The following is an 18,034-nucleotide window of genomic DNA, read 5'->3' on the forward strand; positions in this document are numbered from 1 at the left end:
TATTTCTTCACTTCCCCTCTCCATTCCTCCTTTTCTTTTCTTTTCTTTTCTTTTTTTTTTTTTTTGGAGGGGGATGATTTGTTTTTCCCTCAACATATGAAGGCACATCGCCGTTAATTATATAATTGTACTCGTATTTGTATACGCTTGCATGCCTTTACTGCGGCGTCTCCCTCCCCTGCTCTCCTTTTCCTTTTCCATTTCCTTTAAAAAAAAAAAAGAAATTGTCGAGAAGAGGAACTCCGAAACAAAAAAAAAGGGAGGGAAAAGACAAAATAAAGAAGATAAAAGCAAAGTAAAGTAAAGTAAAAAAAAAAAAGTAAAGAAAAGAAAAGTAAAATAATGGAAGCGAGGGCGGAGGAAACCACTCAATGCAGATGAGCGTGTGAAATATGTGCAAAGGAAACCAAAACCAAAAAGGGGGAAAAAAAGGAAAGAATGGAGGCTGGTGTGCGACTAAAGATAAGATCATACAAAATTATGTCAAAATATGAAAACAAAAATTCCCTTTGTCGTTCTTTCTTTTTTCTTTTTTGTTTGATTTCACTCCAGCAGACATATATATATATTTTTTTTTAATAATTTTCCTTCTACCATTACCACCATCCAAACCTTTCTCTTCACCCTCTTCCTTTTAACTTCTCTACATGAAACATACAGAAAATATATACATTTACCGTATATTCCATGCGCAACATGTGCATATTCCGAATCCGTACACTCGTATACATTTTTATTTTCATTTTTATTTTTATTTTTATTTTTTAAAAGGGAAAAGAAAAAAACACAAACACAAACACTTTTTAAAGGCCATTTTCGCATTTCCCTCCACCTCCTGCGTCATGTCATATCAAACTGAAAGCGCAACCACACATTTTCAAACACGCAACTCGTGATTAATTGGCACGCAACCATTACGACTTTTTTTTTTCACAAAAAAAAAAAAGAAAGAAAATATCAAAGAACGGGGAAAAGAAGAAGTCCCTTCCCTTCCCATCCCATTTCTCTCGATCTCTTTTTTTTTTGTTGTTTTTGCTTATTTGTTTGTTTCTTTTGTTTTCTTTTTTCTTCCCCTCTTTCCCTCTTCTTATTTTAATTTTTTTTTTTAAAAAGAAAAAGAAAACAAAAGTTGATTCGTTTCCAATAAATGTCACCACAGCGTCGGTGGATGAGGAGGCACTAAAGTGACGTAAGTCGGAGGTGGTAGTGAAGATTAAAAACACGGGAAAAGCGAAAGGGAAAAAAAGAAAAAAAGAAAAGGGGAAGGGAAAAAAGAAAAAGAAAAAGAATTAATTCCGATGCCACGTCATTACCAAAAATAGGCGTTTTTTTTCTTTTATTTTTCTTTTTAATTTCCTCTTTTTTACTTCTTCAAAACCTTACAATCCGCAGGGGCGTGTTTTCGTCAAAGTAATAACGACTAAGCCTCCATCACTACGGCAAGCAATGAATTTAAAAAAAAAAAGAATCACAAAAATGAATAAAGAATTCAGCGCCTCACAACATAATTGTAGTAATGAAAAGTAATAATGGCTGATACACAACTTCCCAACTTCCTCCTCTCTCTCACATGTGGTCGTTCATACTTTTGAATTTTACAAATAAAGACGAGAAGAAAGCAAAAGGAAATCCAACAATAAAAAACAAAAAGGTAAAAAAGAAAGAAAGAGAAGAAACCCCCTTTTTTTTTCCTGCTGTTTGACACTTATCTTTTCTTTTCTTTTTTTTCTTTTCTTTTCTTTTTTCTCCTCATGCCCCGCCATGTTATTCTTCTTTTTTTCCTCCTCCTCCTCCTCCTCCTCCCATCCACATGGTAAGAACAAACACACATACAAAGACACAAACACAGAAGACAAAGGAAAAAAGAAAAAACAACAACATTATAAAAGGAGAGAAAACAGGTAGCGGTGGCAGTCATAACAGCAGCAGCATCAACATCAACAGCGACATTAACAGCGACAAAGGTAAAACCATCCCACTAAAAGAATAGTTACTTAGAAAGAGAACAAAAGAAAATGACAAAACAGGACGAAGGCGTGCGCGCGTGTAGTTATCTTTTTTTTTTTTAAAAAAAAAGAAAAAGGAAAAAAAGGAAAAGAAGAAAGCGGAACAGTCAGTGGGGAGCGGCCGAGCCTGCGGCGTATTAGTGAAGCAAAGGGTCAAAAAGCATTTTTTACCGGCAAAAAAAAAAAGTTTCTTATCGGCCAAATCAATAATATCACAAACACATACCACAAAAAAAAAAAAAGGTAACTGACACCTTAAGAGAGTAAGCACAGCGGAACTATAACGGCGCCCACGGGGCAATGATCACTCGGACAGTTTGGTGCTGGAAGATTTGTGCTTGATGACAGCCTTAACACATCTGTACAACCAAGATGCCTCTTGTCTATGAGAATGTGGTCATATACTTTACCTTTACCGCCATCTCCCGGATCCACAAATGATACACGCCGCGGATGGCGTTCCCTGTAAATTTCATAAACATCCGTTAGAGCCAATGAGTGCCCGGCTGCAGGGGCCGTGAAACCGCTACATGTACCACCACCTCCCGCTCCACAGGGCGATTCAACCATTGGGGTCCCTGATTTGCTATTTTCCACATCAACATCAGTGTCGCGTGAAATAGGACTAAAAGCACCAGTTTCCCTACCAGGTGTTCCGCACCATGCACCAACATTACTGCTTTCGGGGAGCGAGCCGTTCAAAGCATACGCGATCGGCGGCTCCCACGACTCGGAGTTAAAGTCACCACCGAGCACAACTGCTACGATTGGACACTCTCCATTTGAGTTTTCTATGTGACTCTCGTGTTCCCCCTTAACTTGTTCAATATAACTCATTACGCGGTGCAGCTGCCACAACTGGCACCGTGAGCCGCTCCAAAGGAGGTGAAGATTGCACACCACATATATTACATTTGGTTTGTTCAGATCACGCAAAACGGTTATAAGAGCTACATTGTGGGACATTCTCCGCAAACTCCGTCGTTCACTTTGTGTGAGGGTCTTATCAGCATTAGCTATTTCATTGAGTCGAATGGGAATAACTTCAAGTAACTCAAAGCGGTCCTTCAAGAAAAATGTAGCAACACCCTCCAAATCAGACCGCGGTGGCTCCACCGTTTTCTCAGCAGCGACATCATTAGAACGGCGGCTCTCCACAGTTCCTGAAGGGGAAGGCTTGGAAGACGAAGTGGTCACTTCTTGGAAAACTACGGCCTGAGCTCCGTCAGTTGAAGAATCAAAACTTGTATGGCGAGGTCGGCCCGACAAATCTGTGACCACTACATGGTTACCGATGAAGCCATGCTTTTCCCGCAAATTCTCGCCCAGTAAGCCGGGTTTCCCAAACACATCAACACTGATTTCTTGTAGCAAAATGATGTCAGGATCTGCCTGAAGTAACTCCTGTTCTGCAAATCCACAGCGGTAGTCCTCCGCGAGGGCAAACGGAGGGCAGCGCGGATAGCGCTGCATGGAGAGAAACCGCTGCGCTAAAATATTGTAACATACAAGCCTAACGACTCCGTTGTTTGACAATGCCTGTGATGAGACACCCAAATCTGTCTTGGACCATCCACGGAAGACGGTTCTATTGCTGTTACAATCCCCTTCAATGGCCTCTGGACAATCGTTCTGCAGTGTCTCGACACATAAACTGAGAAAACTCCCGCCGAGCAATTTTTCGCGTCGTTCCTGAAGTGTTGTCCGATGAGTCGGTGATGCTGTTGATACTCCCAACGAAGGGAAACCTTCTGCCACTTGGTCATCAGTTGGTTGGAATGATGCGAGTCCAGAAGAATTCGTGTCATTCCGTGTCATGGGTGGACTGGATTCATCCTTTCCGATATCGAGGAAATGATGCGGGATTGCAAGTGGGGAGTTAGGCATTGTTGTATACATGAATGAAATGCCCCACTAATAAGTCTTAAAATTACCTATCCTTCCCCCGTTCCCTATGCGTTCAACTTCTCTTCTTTTTTTTCTCTCTCTTTTTTTTTCTTGATATATATATATATATATATATATATATACTTGATTCCCGCTCTATCGGTTTCTTCTTTCCCTCTCGTGCCCCTTTTCGAAGCCCTTTCTCACGGGAAAAGATACAAAATATCTGTGTGTATCTATGTACGTGTACAGAAAGGTATTGCTTTCTTTCTGACCGAGCTGCGTATCGAGTGATATAAACCGTCGGGTGAGCGGAAGGGGGAAAAGTAAAAATGGGAGAAATAGAAATGGAAGCGCGAGCGGGAGAAAGGGGGAGTGAAGAAAAGAAGGTGAGAGGACGAACTTTAAAATTTAAAAAAAAAGAAACTACAGCAAATAACATGCACAGAAGAAAAAAACGCAACAGAAAGTGCCTACGTAAATTCGCAGGATAATATAATTTCACTTGGAAACGACCCGAACATGAGCCAAACTATATGTTCTCTACAGCGTGCTGTGCAACGTATATCTATAGATCCGGAACCGCAGAGCGGTGCAAACTTAGATGAGCAACAACGAGGAAACAGTCCCTCACATGTATGTCCACCGTAAGTGGAAACACCCGGCTTGCGCGAGCCCGAGACGCCTGTTGCGCGTTTCATACGCTATTTTTCAGGTAATCGCCCGAGTATATACGATAGGTAACGCCCCTATGGTTAAATGTACAGGATACTTCAAAGGGGGGAAGAAGGGAGAGACAAGTAACGAAATAACAAAAACAAAAACAAAAAGTAAAACGCGCGCGAATATTGTGTTCTGCGCAGAAAACTACCGGCTCCTGCCATATGAAGCATGGATGGTACCCTTCAAATTATCATATTCCTTCTCACGTGACTCTAGAAGTTGTCGAAGCTCCCGTAGCTTCTTCTCTGCATTAAGTTTCGCCCGTCCCTCCTTTGTGGAAGAAAGTTTGTCCTCACCTAGAAGTCCATAATTAAGTGCCTTTAGGTACTCGTGGCGCTTCTTTAGGCATTTTATGGACTCTTCTTGCTGTTCATATTCAGTCCTCAGCGCAGCGGCTTCCTTTTCAGGTACATTGAAGAGCACCTGCTTCTGTAGTGCGGCGCAGCGTTCATGAAGTTGAACATCTCGCTTTTCTACAGCCCTCCACTCCTCATTCAGCTCCTTCAGCCTGTCGCGCAGAGCATGTTGTTCATTGTATTGCTTACTACGAAGATCATCTCGGACGCGCTCATCTGCCTGTGCTTCAACTATGGCGGTGGTTAGGTTTGAGTGAGCGATGCCCAATGACTCTACCTCCATGTTGATTTGCCTTACTTCTTGCAACACTGCAACAGTTTGGTTGTGCAAATCAGCTACATCTGGGTGCCTCACCATGCTTCCGCCATTAGATCTAAGTTTTGCTAACTTCCTACGAAGCGCTGCATTTTCGCGAGTGAGCCGTCGCTTTTCTGCATCAGACTCACTTTCCCCGCTCTTACCATCTGCCCTACCGGCCTGTCGTGCGCGAAGCACATCTAACCGCACACGTTCCCTCTCCAACTGCTCTGTGTACGATTTCAACTCCCTCTCCAATCTCTCTACATCTCGCTTCACCAATCCCCCTCTAAGTGCCCGCATGGGACACTAGCGGCCAAGGGGACACTCACGGCAGTGACTCAATAACAATTACGTCACCGCACAAAGTGATTCGATTGGGGGGGGGAATGGGAAGAAAAAATAAACTAAAAAAAACGAAACACCCAAGCGTTACTGTTCACAGTTGTGTTTCACGTTCCGACTTATGGCACCCAAGCAACCATGAACAGTGATTTATTATTATTTTTTTGTATGTGTGATAGAGAGAAAAAGAAAAAAGGGGAGATTAGCGAAAGGAAGGCAAGAGTATATGGCAAACCATGCGGGGCGCACAGTGGAGAAGACAAAACGAGGCAAACAGAATTATATGCCCAATATTGTGCCCACACGAGGGCGAAGAAAAGCATGTAGTAACGGCTACCATGGAAATGGCAATAGAGCCATAAATTATCTATGTAAACTGAGAAAGCGGAAGAATGCGTGTAAAAATTTACACCTTGCAGAGAGCACAAATAGCGGAGAAATGCAGCCCAATCTATTGTTCATATTTTTTTTTATTTATATCTTGTATTTTAGCCATTCTCCAAGAACGCTGAATCCACCTATCCCCGTTATCCCAACGGACGCAGAAGGGGAAGACGACCTCGCAGAAAAAAAAACGAAAAAGAAAAGAGCACAAAGGTAAATGAATATTAGTTATCCCCGTCACCCGAGGTCCATCCCTTCACGGCATCTCCACACGCACGACACAAAAAAAAAACACGGGTCTAAGGAATAACGTGTAGACGAAAAACCGGGTGAGTAGAAGAACGAAGAGAGGTAACAAGAATAAAAGTTGCAGAGTAATTCCTTTTTCCTTCATTTTCCGCGTATTAAAGTTCCTTCTTTTAAGAGGGAGGAAATATTTACGAAAAAAACAAAAACACAGTCAAGAGGGGAGATCGTACGTATAGATATATATGTACATACATACACATATATACGTACTCATGTAAAATTACCTGTTCATGTGTTTGGATCATCGTCTCCACTGGCTAAATTGGGGGCCCTCATCGAATAAAAGACGCTACAGAGGTATCTACGAACCACAATTCAGGCATCCCCCATCACCGTCTGTGTCTGGGGGTCCGTTGAGATTAGGAGCTCCAGCATTTGAATGGTTCGCCGTCGGCTTCTCCCCAGCCCGCTTCCTTTTTCCTCGGCCCACACTTCCGTGTACTTCCTCTTTACTTTGCTTATCCGGCTTCGGCAGTTCTTTCATTGCCTTGGGGTCGAGTGTAAATTTGATGGCATCAGCGGCAGGTTGAGAGCGTAAGTAATACATACCGGTCTTAAGGCCTTTCTTCCACGAATAGAAATGCATAGAAGTGAGTTGACTGGAGGTGGGTGTTCCCAGAAAGAGATTTAGGCTCTGGCTCTGATCGATATACCTCCCCCGGTCGGCTGCCATGTCAATCAAATCCTTCTGTCGGATCTCCCATACGACCTTGTAAAGCTCTCTGATCCGTTCCGGTATCTCCTTGATGCCGCTAACAGAGCCATTTAATGCGATAATCTTTCTTCGCATATCATCGTTCCACAATTGAAGCCGAATGAGCTCCTTTACAAGGTGTTTGTTTACAACTGGAAACTCCCCGCTTAAGACCCGGCGCACGTAGATATTGGAAGTAAAGGGTTCGATGCACTCATTGTTACCAAGGATCTGCGACGTAGATGCCGTTGGCATGGGCGCAACTAACAGCGAGTTACGCATACCAACCTTGACCACACGCTCCTTGAGGCTATCCCAGTCCCAGAGTCCGCAGTGTGAATGCACAGAGTCCTCGTTCATACCTCTTATCCTACGCTCCTCATCCCACAGATCAAACTGCAGTTTCCCTTCCGAAGCAGGGCTTCCTTTAAACGTTTCATAGGGCCCGTCCTTTTCAGCCAATTCCGTACTTGCTTCCACAGCTGCAAAGTAAATGGTCTCGAAGATTTGTCTATTCAACTTCTTTGCCTCGGGGTGTGCGAATGGCAGGGAAAGCAGTGCAAACGTATCCGCCAGTCCCTGGACACCGATACCCACAGGGCGATGCCTCAAATTACTGTATCGGGCCTCACGCACTGGATAGTGGTTGCGATCAATCACCCGGTTAAGATTTCTGGTCACAACCTTTGTCACCTCCTTCAATGCAACGTAGTCAAATGCGCCATCCTTCACAAAACGCGGAAGGGCAATAGAGGCTAGGTTGCATACGGCCACCTCGTCCCTCGAAGTGTACTCGACAATTTCCGTGCACAAATTTGAGCATTTTATCGTGCCGAGATTTTTCTGATTAGACTTGAAATTACATGCATCCTTGTAAAGCATAAAAGGAACCCCCGTTTCCACCTGAGACTCAAGGATAAGGAACCACAGTTCCTGGGCCTGAATAGTTCTTACGCCACGACCTTCCCTTTCATATCGCTCATATAAATCAGTAAACTCTTGGCCATAACAGTCACTCAAAAAGGGGGCTGTGTTGGGGTCCATAAGCGTCCAAGTCCCATGACTCTCAACTCGTTCCATAAACAGGTCAGGAATCCACAGACCGTAAAACAAGTCCCGCGCACGCTGATCCTCCTTGCCCGTATTTTTCTTCAGAAGGAGGAAACCAAAGATATCCGCGTGCCAGGGCTCCAAATAAATAGCAAAGGCGCCCTTGCGCTTGCCACCGCCCTGGTCAACATAGCGAGCAGTGTTATTCCACACACGAAGCATGGGGACCAGACCATTCGACGTACCATTTGTCCCGGCGATGTAGCTCCCCGCTGCGCGAATGTTGTGCATGTGGATCCCGATCCCACCAGCTGATTTGCTGATGATCGCACACTGTTTGAGTGTGTCGTAGATGCCATCAATACTGTCTTCACGCATAGCTACAAGAAAGCATGAACTCATTTGTGGGAATGGGGTCCCCGCATTGAATAACGTTGGAGTAGCGTGGGTAAAAAACCCTTGCGACATGTAGTCATATGTCTCCTTCACACGTTCCAAGTCCTCTCCATGGATACCGAGGGCAACACGCAGGAACATCTGTTGTGGACGCTCCACCACTTCCATAACTCCCCGCCCCTTATCGACACGAAGGAGGTAAGAACGCTCAAGTGTCTTGTACCCGAAATACTCAAAATCAAAATCCCGCTCGTAATTAATGATTTGCTGCAACGCCGCAGAGTGCTTATTTGCGATATCCCACAATTCTTCTGATATAAGGGGAGCATGCCGCCTCGTTGCCTGCGAAACATGTTCGTGTAGCACCCTAAAAGAATCCAGTACACTTTCTGTCGTCGTCTTGTGCAAAGCTGTTACAGCCAACCGGCCAGCCAGCAGACCGTAATCGGGATGCTTTGTTACGCAATAAGCAGCAGTTTCAGCCAGCAGTTCATCCAACATTGAGGTGCTCATACCTTCCCGCACCCCCTCCCCCACTACACGAACAAGGTCATCAACATCAACATAATAAGAATCAATCCCGGACATAAGGTTGACGATGCGGCTGCGCACGACTTTTTCATCATACGGTTCCACAGACCCATCACGTTTGGTCACAAGCTTCACCGTTTCCAACATTATTTTAGGTACTGCAAACGAAAAATTTTTTAAAAAGCCGCTCTGCTTCCTATCTCTCTGTTGAAAACCAACGTGTTTAACTGCAAAATAATATTTATAATGATAATTATCATTATTATTGAGGCGTGAGGGAAAGAGAGGAGGGGAAGAAAGAAGAAAGGTTCAAACAGTACATCTCAAGCATATGAGGAGCAACCTCATGTCAGTCATTGCATTGGTCACAGACGTTGTTTCTCCTTCCCCCCTTTTTAACACACAAACATAAAAACTCGAACACGCGCGCCTCCTTCACATGTTTATCGCAACCACCTAACACCTTGTGTTTAACTGGAAACAGGAAAAGATAGATAAAAGGGGGAAAATGAAGTCACAAACAACAAAGACGTTAAAACACGGGTAAATATACACAACTCGGCCGTCTCGCTACCGTGTGGAAGTCGAGAAACGCGTACAATCGCCATCACGCCAGGAGGGAACGAAATCTGCTTCATAGATGCGCACGTACGTGCAGTTGTAAATAAGGGAGGTGTTGCAAATAGCAGCAGAAAAAGGAGAAAAGGGAGGTAAGTAACCTCGGTGCATTGCTAAACATGGTGGGAGGCACATAAAATAAGACAAGCTAATCCCTTTTCGCCTGCCTCAAAGTCTGGTTCCTCATTTTTTTTTCCTTTCTTTCACTCTCCCGCCTCGCGATGTGCGAGGGACTGAATAGAAAAGAACCACTGGTACGCATTAAATTTTGTTTTGTTTTTTTTTTAAAGGAAAGGAAGAAGGGACGTCAAGTTCTTTTCAAGGAATCCCCACTGCCAGTTAACCGTTTCACTCCGTCCTCCTCCTCCTCCTCCCTCGCCTCTTTCCTTCGGCGCTCCTTTCGGTCATTAGCCCACACATGTGTACGCTCACACACCCCATATGGTACTTAACAAATGAAGAAACTAAGAGAAAGCGTACCCCTCACCACACAGACAAAAATACACTCCCTTTCCCCTTTCCTCCCTTCTTCCCTAAAAAGAAAAAGTGAGAAACATGGGACACTACCCGAGCCGCCTAATAAGGCACCAATTCAGCACAAACACCTGCACAGGCCTTCTTCCCACGCACCGTAACATATAGATACCCTCCGGTAAAATCACTCGCACCTTTTCAACTTCCCCTTCCCTAACAGAAGCAATACTGAGCCACTTATTAGAAGGACTCCTCAACCCAAACAAGTCGGCCGCCATTATCTGCAGCGAAACCCTTCCATCACTTCCATCGTGTGATGAGGAACTGGAGGTCGTGGGTGACCGTGATGCAACACTTGTCAGTTGCATGCGTTTCTCCACTTCTAGCGTAAATATATTGCCCTGCCGAATTTCGAACGCATCACCCTTTTTCACAATTGACATAGTCTCCGTAAACCAATATTCACTATTCAAGCAGCGGGGAGGTGGTTTGACGAGGCGTACCGTATTTCTGTTTTGCATAAAGCTAATGCGCTTTCGTGGCGGTGATGAGACACCAGTGTTTCCCTGTGAAGACTTCTTAGCGCTAGACCTCTGCATAGACACCACCATTTTCTTCTCTTTTTCCCCCTCCTTCTTTGCTTTGCCTTGCGTGTATGTATGTATGTGTGTGTGTGTGTGTGTTATTATGTGCTGAACCGCGCTACCGTCGTTGTGATATTCCCGTGTGCCTGTGTGAATGGCCACTGCCCTCCCCTATAATTGCTGACTATATAGACCTTTTCCCCTTTTTTTACCCACCTCACTTTGTTACCTTTCGGTTGATAGGACCCCGCTCCCGTTGCCACTCGTTAAATGGTTATTATATTTTTCTTGGAATTGGCCCCTGGTGTATCCCCTTTGGCTTCCTCCCGCTCGACTGCCCTCGGTTACAAACAGTTTGGTTGATAACCGACATTCCACAAGTACGGCCACAAACCCGGACAAGAAAAAAAAAACAGTTCAAAAAGCAGAGGAAATGAAGGAAAAGTAAAGGCAAACACGCCCACAAAGTGGCCTCTAAAAGCGCATGCACATGTGCAAATACAGAGATAGAGGAAGTGTAGACAAAACGAAGAAATACGATGCGCAACACCGGTCCTTCCCTTCTCGCTGCATCCAAAAAATTAACTGCTTCCACTTCTGTGCCATGCCCACCTGAGAAGGGTTTCCAACAAGCGAGTGGGAGCTCAATACAAGAGGATATGTCTCTTCCACCCCAATAGCACTACACAGTACAAAAATCAGTAGCACTGTTTTACACACGCAACGTACATGACGAAACAACAACTGTTACACAAGCCTGAACCCTCTGGCATAAATAGAAAAATATGGACCTTCCACTTGTGTGCGCGATCAAATCCGCGCCTGTTTTTTTTTGTTTCAGACGGTGGCAGCCAGTGGGCCCAACGGCATAGAAAATTCTCACCTAGTAGTCGACCCACCGTCATCAAATCTGTTGGAGGAAGTTAAACATTGCCAGAAATAGAATTCACCTGCGCCAACTTTCTTCCTCGACCCCACTGCACCCTCTACTGTTTGTTCAGTTGGAGGCACGCCACTTGTTAGAACTTGGACTTCTGCGGAACACATTGAGTCAACACCAACAACTTCCAGCGAATGCCTCCTCATGTATGTTTTCCCTTTTGTTTTAAACTGCGTGGACGTTGCCTGATTTGTTTGTTTGCTTGCTTGCTTTTCCCTTCCACATTGTTTAATATTATTTTCATCCCATTGACTAAGATAGTTGCTGCAGTGCTGCCACACCACCACGTGAGCGCAACGCCTTTTCCTTTTGAGTCCTTCAAAGGAACGAATGAAACACCACGGCACTCGAGGTGGTTTTGGTGACGCATGGAAAATGTCCCACCAACTTCTGTCTCACAAACTGAAGGCAGACAATGTTAACCAAATAGTGGAAGGACAATGCAACCAGATCCGTGCAAAAAGATCAAAAAAACAAGGAACTGGGCCAAACGTGGGCATACGCACTCCATTAAAGTGAAAATCACAAAGAAAGTAAAACGCATGCAGGGCACGGTAAGAACTTTAAAAAAAAAACAGCAGAAAGTCACGGGGCACGACAGTTGCACAAATAACTGCTATAAACGACGAGTAACATCTACGTGCCGCCAAAACAAATACTCAAAAACTAAAACAGGTTATTGGCAGCCCCAAGCGAGGGACTCCTTAACCGAATTATCCCCTCCCATTCGATAAAGAACAAACGGAAGAAGGGAGACATGCAGGTATTTATTTTTTCTTTGTGCGGTCTATGGTGCGGACAGAACGGATAAGGAGTAACACATACCTGCAGATTATTCCTGCGGGGTTACACCAGGGAGTGCTCTATTTGAAGGGGTACACCGGTGCCGGGGTCACGTATTAAAGTATAATCTCTCTTGAACTCCTCGGAATCAAAAAAGGCATTTAGAGCCTCCTTTGATACATTCATTGTGCAATGCTCCAGCTGCATTACGTCAATACGCACGCGTGTCGGCTCCACGCCACCTGACATTTGCCGCTCGAACGCCCGAATAGCATGGACAGCAACCTTTATGTGATGCTGAATGAGAGGCAGAGGCTCCGTATCGGAATCGAAGTATTTACGAAACCTGTTCTCCATCGCACTCCGCAGACTGTACTTTTGAGTCTGAATAAAGCAGCGTAAAAATAGTGATATTGCGGCATTAACATCTTCGTCGCGAACGAAGTCACGAAGGTGCAACCGCGCATGAGCTTCGGAAAGGCGTATCACTGACTCCATATGCCTAACAGTGATCGCCACACCACCATGTTTCGACTCCTGTCGGAGTTCCGTGTAGAGCCGCGCAATTGTGTTTGCATCGATATTGGAAACACGGGGGTGACAGTGTGCCTTGGCATAAAGAATATACTTTCTCAGCAATTGCTGCGGCAGCGGTTTATCACTTGACGGATCTTCATCTTCATTCAGTGGCTCGTTGGCGAGAGAGTTACGTAGTTGCTGCAACTGCGCCTCTACCACCCGGCGTTCCTCTTCTGTGGATGCGTTCTCCAGCGCGTACCGTAAACTGGACAGTCGTTCCTGCAGTTCTCGCTCACTGCGCCGGCTCTCCTGTTGCGTTCGGGGATGGTTTCGAATGTGTGAATGACATATAAAAGTTGCTAACTTTTCGTCCAACTCCACGTTAACCTCGTCACGCACAACAAAGAGGAGATCGAAACGCGAAAGAATTGGTGTTGTAAGATTGACGTTAGAGTCAAACGATATGGAGGGGTCGTACCGCCCCCCTATAGGATTGGCCGCAGCGACTATGCTACACCGTGCTGAAAGCGTAGTGACAATACCACCACGAGCAACGGATATGGTTTGCTGCTCCATCGCTTCATGAATTGAAGTACGGTCTTGATCAGACATTTTGTCAAATTCGTCAATAAGGCAGCTGCCCCGGTCTGCAATAACAAGCGCGCCACCCTCCAACACAAAATCCCCCGTAACACCATCCCTATGCACGGAAGCCGTAAGCCCAACGGCTGTGGAGCCTCGACCCGTTGTGAAGACTGCGCGATTTGCCGTCTTCTCCACAAATTTGAGGAACTGAGATTTGGCACAGCCGGGATCACCAACAAGCAACACGTTAATGTCCCCTCGAATACGATGTGATTGATCGCCACCCACGTCTTTTGGCACACCACCGAGCATCCCCAAGAGAAGACCAAGTTTGATGTCTTCACGCCCGTGGATGCTCGGAGCAATTGAGCGTAACAACTTCCGCTTGACACGCGGGTGCTTAGCCAGGTCCATTATTCGGACCCGCTCATCGTCAGGCAAGCGAAAACTATCGACCTCAGCGGTGCGACGCACCACGTTATTCGCGTGTAGCAAAGTTGTGAATACGGGAAAGCCCTGACGACTGTTTAGAAGCGGGTCGAAATTGTTGCGGTAGATTCCTGTGACGTCCACCTCCTCTCCAGGGTTCGCGCGGTCAATCAAGTCGTTCGTAAGAATGACCTCCAGGCTCCGTGGAAGCCGACCAGGAGGTACCTTCCCGGGTGATTCCTGCAGTACAATCGTCTGATGGTTGCGATACTCTGTGAGGGTCATGTTTACACGAAAGGGGCCCTTACTGTGGCAACTAGGACACAAACTGACGCGTTGCTCCTTATCTCCCCGCTGGTATATGGGACCAATAATGTAGCTGCAACGCACACAGTCGTACCTAACCGCCTGCATCTGGGGGTAAACGGGGGAACGCCGGATGACCACTCCCTCAACGCGCACAAGGACATTCATGTGTATCTGACGAAAGTCACGAATTGGGTCACACAACGGTAGGTCACATATTCGGACCAGAATGTGTTTATGGACTTTTCTGTAATGTGGAAACAGTTTAAAAGCAAAGTAGTTTGCTGCATCCTCCAGCAGTTCAATCATCACGTCGGGAACATCGACAAGCCACAGCGCCAACACAGAATCGTAGACGCGACTCAAATGGCTGTAGCTTAGCTGGAAGCTCTGCTCATTCTCACGAGCCATCAGATGCACCTTCTGTTCATAGACACAGACGCCATTTTCCACATAGTTTAGGTAAAAGTTGTAGATACGGTTCTTCACAACGTGTCGAGGAAGTTCCTGAGAGAGCCACTCCACCAGGTCACACTGAGGTTGCCGCCAGTCAAAATCCATGGGGCCCAGCTCCCCGCGAACGTACACACCATCGTCATTGCCAGCGGTAGTGGTAACATCCTCATCCTCCTCATCGCCACCGGCACCTCTCCCTCCCACGCTTCCCTCCGCTGTAAAACCACTTCCGTCGCTACCAGTGCTAGGAATAGAATCCTTATCTACATCACTGAAGACACCCTCCTCCAATTGTCTTCGCTCCTCACGCAACCGCTGTTCCATTTCATTTCTTCTGTCGAGCAACGCATCAACAGCCAACCGGCCGGAGTCTGATATGACAGAAATATCGCTATTGTCGTCAATCCAGTCGTCGTCCTCTACATCATCTTCAAGGACTTCGCTCTCCTCATCAGGGTGAAGATAATCGCGCTCGTAGTTGTCACCGAAGAGGTCCTCGCCTAGTTCTTCCTCGTCTCGTTCACTATCATCATCTTCTTCGCGCCCCCCGACGTCGTCAGCGCCTTGATGACGTGACGTGTCACCCTCCCGCCTGCGCTTGCGGTGAGGAGGCATAGAAACGCTTACGCAAAGAGCAGAGCCCCTGGAGCCGCTATAACTTCAGCTAGCTTTTGAAATGCTTTACGAAAAGAAAGATGTAAAGAAAAAATGAGGAAGGAATGGTAACCACATCCATTCCTTAACAGTCCTTCTGGGCACCGTGCCTCATACCAGTAATATCACTTTTCCTTTTTCTTGAGTGGGAGGGGTGTCCTTCACTGATGTCAAAATCCGTCAAAAGTCACAGCGTATTGGTCACACGTCCACTAAAGTGAAACTTCTCGTGCTCAATAGATCCATACATCTCCTTACAGATGCCGACCCGGAGGCACCGAGCACAAGGGCTTGAAGTTGTTTAAAGAAGCATAAAAACACAGGACAAAAATGAGAAATAAAAAAAATATCTGTGAAAACCATTGCAAAAATAACACTCAAAAAAAAAGTGGTGCTACCACATATTTCCTCTCCATGTGAAAGGAGGTGAGCAAGCCCCGTTAAACATGGGCATTGGTGAAAGAAAATAGCATCCACAAAGCACACAAAAGTCAACAGCAACGGCCACAATAGCACAATAAATGCTCTGTGGTGTCGCCCAGTGCTTGTGTCTTTGATAATATTATTCAAAAGTATTGGCGGATTGTTTCGGCCCTGCGGCAGGCCTCCACCATCTAAACACCAATGTCACAGGCAGTAACCCTGTCACTGCGCAGCGTTGTGAAGAACCAATCGGCATTTTCAACCTCCTCAATATTTACAAACAGCCCTCCGCCGAAAACGACGCCCTTTTCATCCTCGAAGGGGCACCCTCTTAAGTAACCCTTGCATCGTCTACGTGACCTCACTGTGGCCCCGTGCTGAGCCACCAGCTCTTGCGGAACCCACAGAGCGGAAGTATAACGACGCTCCCAAGCACGCAGTGCGAGGAGACTTTTCAGGGTACCGCTGTATGGTTTATTCAAAATATCATGAGGTATGTAACTTGGCCACCATTTCAAGGCTTCAGCAGGAACCTTCACATCCGACATGTTGTAGATGACAAACGGGCGGCCGGAGGCACTGTACATGTGTTCCACGCGGAAAGCGTCCGGTGACAGCGTCCATCGGTCGCTTAAATAGTCTAGAAATGTTGCTGGTATCCACATCCGTGAAAGGGTCTTTTTCGCGCACTGGGCTCGTACACACTCCCAAGCGCACGAAATTCCAAAAACAGGAGCCTGGTTAAGAAACATTGTTGGGGTCTTCATTATCATCTCTTCGAGGTGCAGTGGGTCTTCAAACTGCTCTACGTTGAAGAAGCAACTGCTGCTCTGCATACCACAATGAGTGTCATGAATTCCTGGTGTGACGAACGTTATGCCCTGTTCCCGTGGCTTCAAGCGGACGACACCACCAACTTCATCCGTGTGGAGTACAAAGTAGGGATTGGCGTACCCCCTTAGAAGCGCAAAGCGCTGAAGGGCCTTCTGAAACTCGCGATTGGTGCAGTGGACGGTAGCCATGCGGGACAGACTGAACAGCACGGGAAGGGAAAGTTTTGCTACCTCTTCCGCTAAACAGCGGTGCCTGACAGTACTTACTGGCTCTCTAGCAAGGGAGGAAAGGAACGGAAAACCACTGACCTTCATTTGGCCAATCGTTACGCCACCAACTGCCAAATCAATTTCCTTTTTCGTCGGAAACACATCGGCGTCCTCAAACTGGTCGGCGCAGAAGTACTCCACGGCGTGCGCACCTCCCTTTCCGGAAAAGTACGACGTAAGTATGGGAGGATAGTCCCTCATTCCCTCCCTTGAAACATTTACGCCAAATGAAGCGCCTTCTGCCATGGTAACCCATGTGCGAGAAACATAACCGCAGCGCAGGGCCTTTCGACGCATAAGTATAGAGATAGGACGGGGAAACGGTTGATTTGTGAGGGAATGGGGTTCATAAAGAACACAATCGCTTGGGTTGTAGCGCCCCTGGAAGGGTGTTTGCTCCGCGTTGATTAAGCGCCTGCTGCTGCAGCCCTCACCCACCCAGTAGGGGCTCCTAAAACAAGCTTTCCCGGCTATCAACTTCAACGCTTTAACACGAGATTCCCCAAAGGGAGCTCCAACGGATGACAGAGGGAAGGATCCGTGTAGTCCCGCAGCGATGTTGCCCTTGTAGTCTTCGAAGAACTCCACATCCGTCGTGTGAGCGGCGTTAACCAGTATACGATCGTGGCCAAGAGCTGCAAGGTCAGTAACAGCACATCCCGGTATTAACAAAACGTCGCACAAAATAGCGTTCGGAAGCAGTGTGATTCCTTCTTTCAGGCCTTTCACCAGCCTTTTGGGAACCCAAACATTACTCTCCAGTTTGTATCGACTAGCGAATACGATGAGGCCGCGACAAATCTCCTCAGGAAAAAATGCACCGGTGAAAAGGTGAGGTGTTTTCCACCTCCATTTGGTCATGACCCTTCAAACTACACCGCTGCCAACAGGGAATACGAAAAAAAAAAAGTGAGCAACAACCCGCAACTTGTGTTCGATCCTTACCACACTTCTAGCATGTTGTGGGGAAATAGAGACAGCATTTACCTTTTAAAAAAAAAGATAGAAAAATGCGGCACAGATGAGATGTCATCCAGTACAGAGGAATAGTGAAGGCAGGTGGAAGGCAGCGTGAGATAAAATCAATATCGCGCAACGGATAGTGCCTGATCCCTACCTTTAACAACGTAGCGTTGCTTCGGCATTGTTTCCCGAGAACAAAAGTGTACATCGCACTTTGT

General features: G+C 46.2%; 6 protein-coding genes across 6 annotated transcripts, besides 18 other annotated features; all 6 read right to left on the reverse strand.

Moving 5' to 3' along the window:
* The first annotated feature begins 29 nt into the window (after positions 1–29).
* Positions 30–64: a microsatellite.
* Positions 65–287: 223 nt separating this feature from the next.
* Positions 288–343: a microsatellite.
* Positions 344–557: 214 nt separating this feature from the next.
* Positions 558–586: a sequence feature (AT_rich).
* Positions 587–729: 143 nt separating this feature from the next.
* Positions 730–765: a microsatellite.
* Positions 766–1,015: 250 nt separating this feature from the next.
* Positions 1,016–1,107: a sequence feature (T-rich).
* Positions 1,108–1,225: 118 nt separating this feature from the next.
* Positions 1,226–1,289: a sequence feature (A-rich).
* A 36-nt stretch (positions 1,290–1,325) lies between these two features.
* Positions 1,326–1,372: a sequence feature (T-rich).
* A 228-nt stretch (positions 1,373–1,600) lies between these two features.
* Positions 1,601–1,676: a sequence feature (A-rich).
* A 28-nt stretch (positions 1,677–1,704) lies between these two features.
* Positions 1,705–1,743: a microsatellite.
* Positions 1,744–1,779: 36 nt separating this feature from the next.
* Positions 1,780–1,803: a microsatellite.
* Positions 1,804–1,815: 12 nt separating this feature from the next.
* Positions 1,816–1,880: a sequence feature (A-rich).
* Positions 1,881–1,901: 21 nt separating this feature from the next.
* Positions 1,902–1,961: a microsatellite.
* A 106-nt stretch (positions 1,962–2,067) lies between these two features.
* Positions 2,068–2,104: a sequence feature (A-rich).
* Positions 2,105–2,261: 157 nt separating this feature from the next.
* On the reverse strand, positions 2,262–3,905 carry Tb11.02.5700 (endonuclease/exonuclease/phosphatase, putative; the record flags this gene model as incomplete). Its single annotated transcript, XM_823764.1, has 1 exon — positions 2,262–3,905. The coding sequence occupies one exon, from the start codon at positions 3,903–3,905 to the stop codon at positions 2,262–2,264; it is 1,644 nt and encodes a 547-aa protein (XP_828857.1).
* A 102-nt stretch (positions 3,906–4,007) lies between these two features.
* Positions 4,008–4,036: a microsatellite.
* A 667-nt stretch (positions 4,037–4,703) lies between these two features.
* Positions 4,704–4,723: a microsatellite.
* Positions 4,724–4,760: 37 nt separating this feature from the next.
* On the reverse strand, positions 4,761–5,573 carry Tb11.02.5710 (hypothetical protein, conserved; the record flags this gene model as incomplete). Its single annotated transcript, XM_823765.1, has 1 exon — positions 4,761–5,573. The coding sequence occupies one exon, from the start codon at positions 5,571–5,573 to the stop codon at positions 4,761–4,763; it is 813 nt and encodes a 270-aa protein (XP_828858.1).
* Positions 5,574–6,475: 902 nt separating this feature from the next.
* Positions 6,476–6,517: a microsatellite.
* A 92-nt stretch (positions 6,518–6,609) lies between these two features.
* Positions 6,610–9,126, reverse strand: Tb11.02.5720 (ribonucleoside-diphosphate reductase large chain; the record flags this gene model as incomplete). The annotated part of the gene is made up of 1 exon (XM_823766.1): positions 6,610–9,126. The coding sequence occupies one exon, from the start codon at positions 9,124–9,126 to the stop codon at positions 6,610–6,612; it is 2,517 nt and encodes an 838-aa protein (XP_828859.1).
* Positions 9,127–9,210: 84 nt separating this feature from the next.
* Positions 9,211–9,246: a sequence feature (AT_rich).
* A 914-nt stretch (positions 9,247–10,160) lies between these two features.
* Positions 10,161–10,682, reverse strand: Tb11.02.5725 (hypothetical protein, conserved; the record flags this gene model as incomplete). The annotated part of the gene is made up of 1 exon (XM_823767.1): positions 10,161–10,682. The coding sequence occupies one exon, from the start codon at positions 10,680–10,682 to the stop codon at positions 10,161–10,163; it is 522 nt and encodes a 173-aa protein (XP_828860.1).
* Positions 10,683–10,719: 37 nt separating this feature from the next.
* Positions 10,720–10,754: a microsatellite.
* Positions 10,755–12,441: 1,687 nt separating this feature from the next.
* Positions 12,442–15,288, reverse strand: Tb11.02.5730 (minichromosome maintenance complex subunit; the record flags this gene model as incomplete). Its single annotated transcript, XM_823768.1, has 1 exon — positions 12,442–15,288. One exon carries the CDS (start codon positions 15,286–15,288, stop codon positions 12,442–12,444), a length of 2,847 nt encoding a protein of 948 aa, XP_828861.1.
* A 653-nt stretch (positions 15,289–15,941) lies between these two features.
* On the reverse strand, positions 15,942–17,714 carry Tb11.02.5740 (hypothetical protein, conserved; the record flags this gene model as incomplete). The annotated part of the gene is made up of 1 exon (XM_823769.1): positions 15,942–17,714. One exon carries the CDS (start codon positions 17,712–17,714, stop codon positions 15,942–15,944), a length of 1,773 nt encoding a protein of 590 aa, XP_828862.1.
* Between the last annotated feature and the right edge of the window lie 320 nt (positions 17,715–18,034).

The sequence above is a fragment of the Trypanosoma brucei genome (genome assembly GCF_000002445.2).
Source record: "Trypanosoma brucei brucei TREU927 chromosome 11 chr11_scaffold01 genomic scaffold, whole genome shotgun sequence".
In the NCBI taxonomy this organism is placed as follows: Eukaryota; Euglenozoa; class Kinetoplastea; order Trypanosomatida; family Trypanosomatidae; genus Trypanosoma; species Trypanosoma brucei.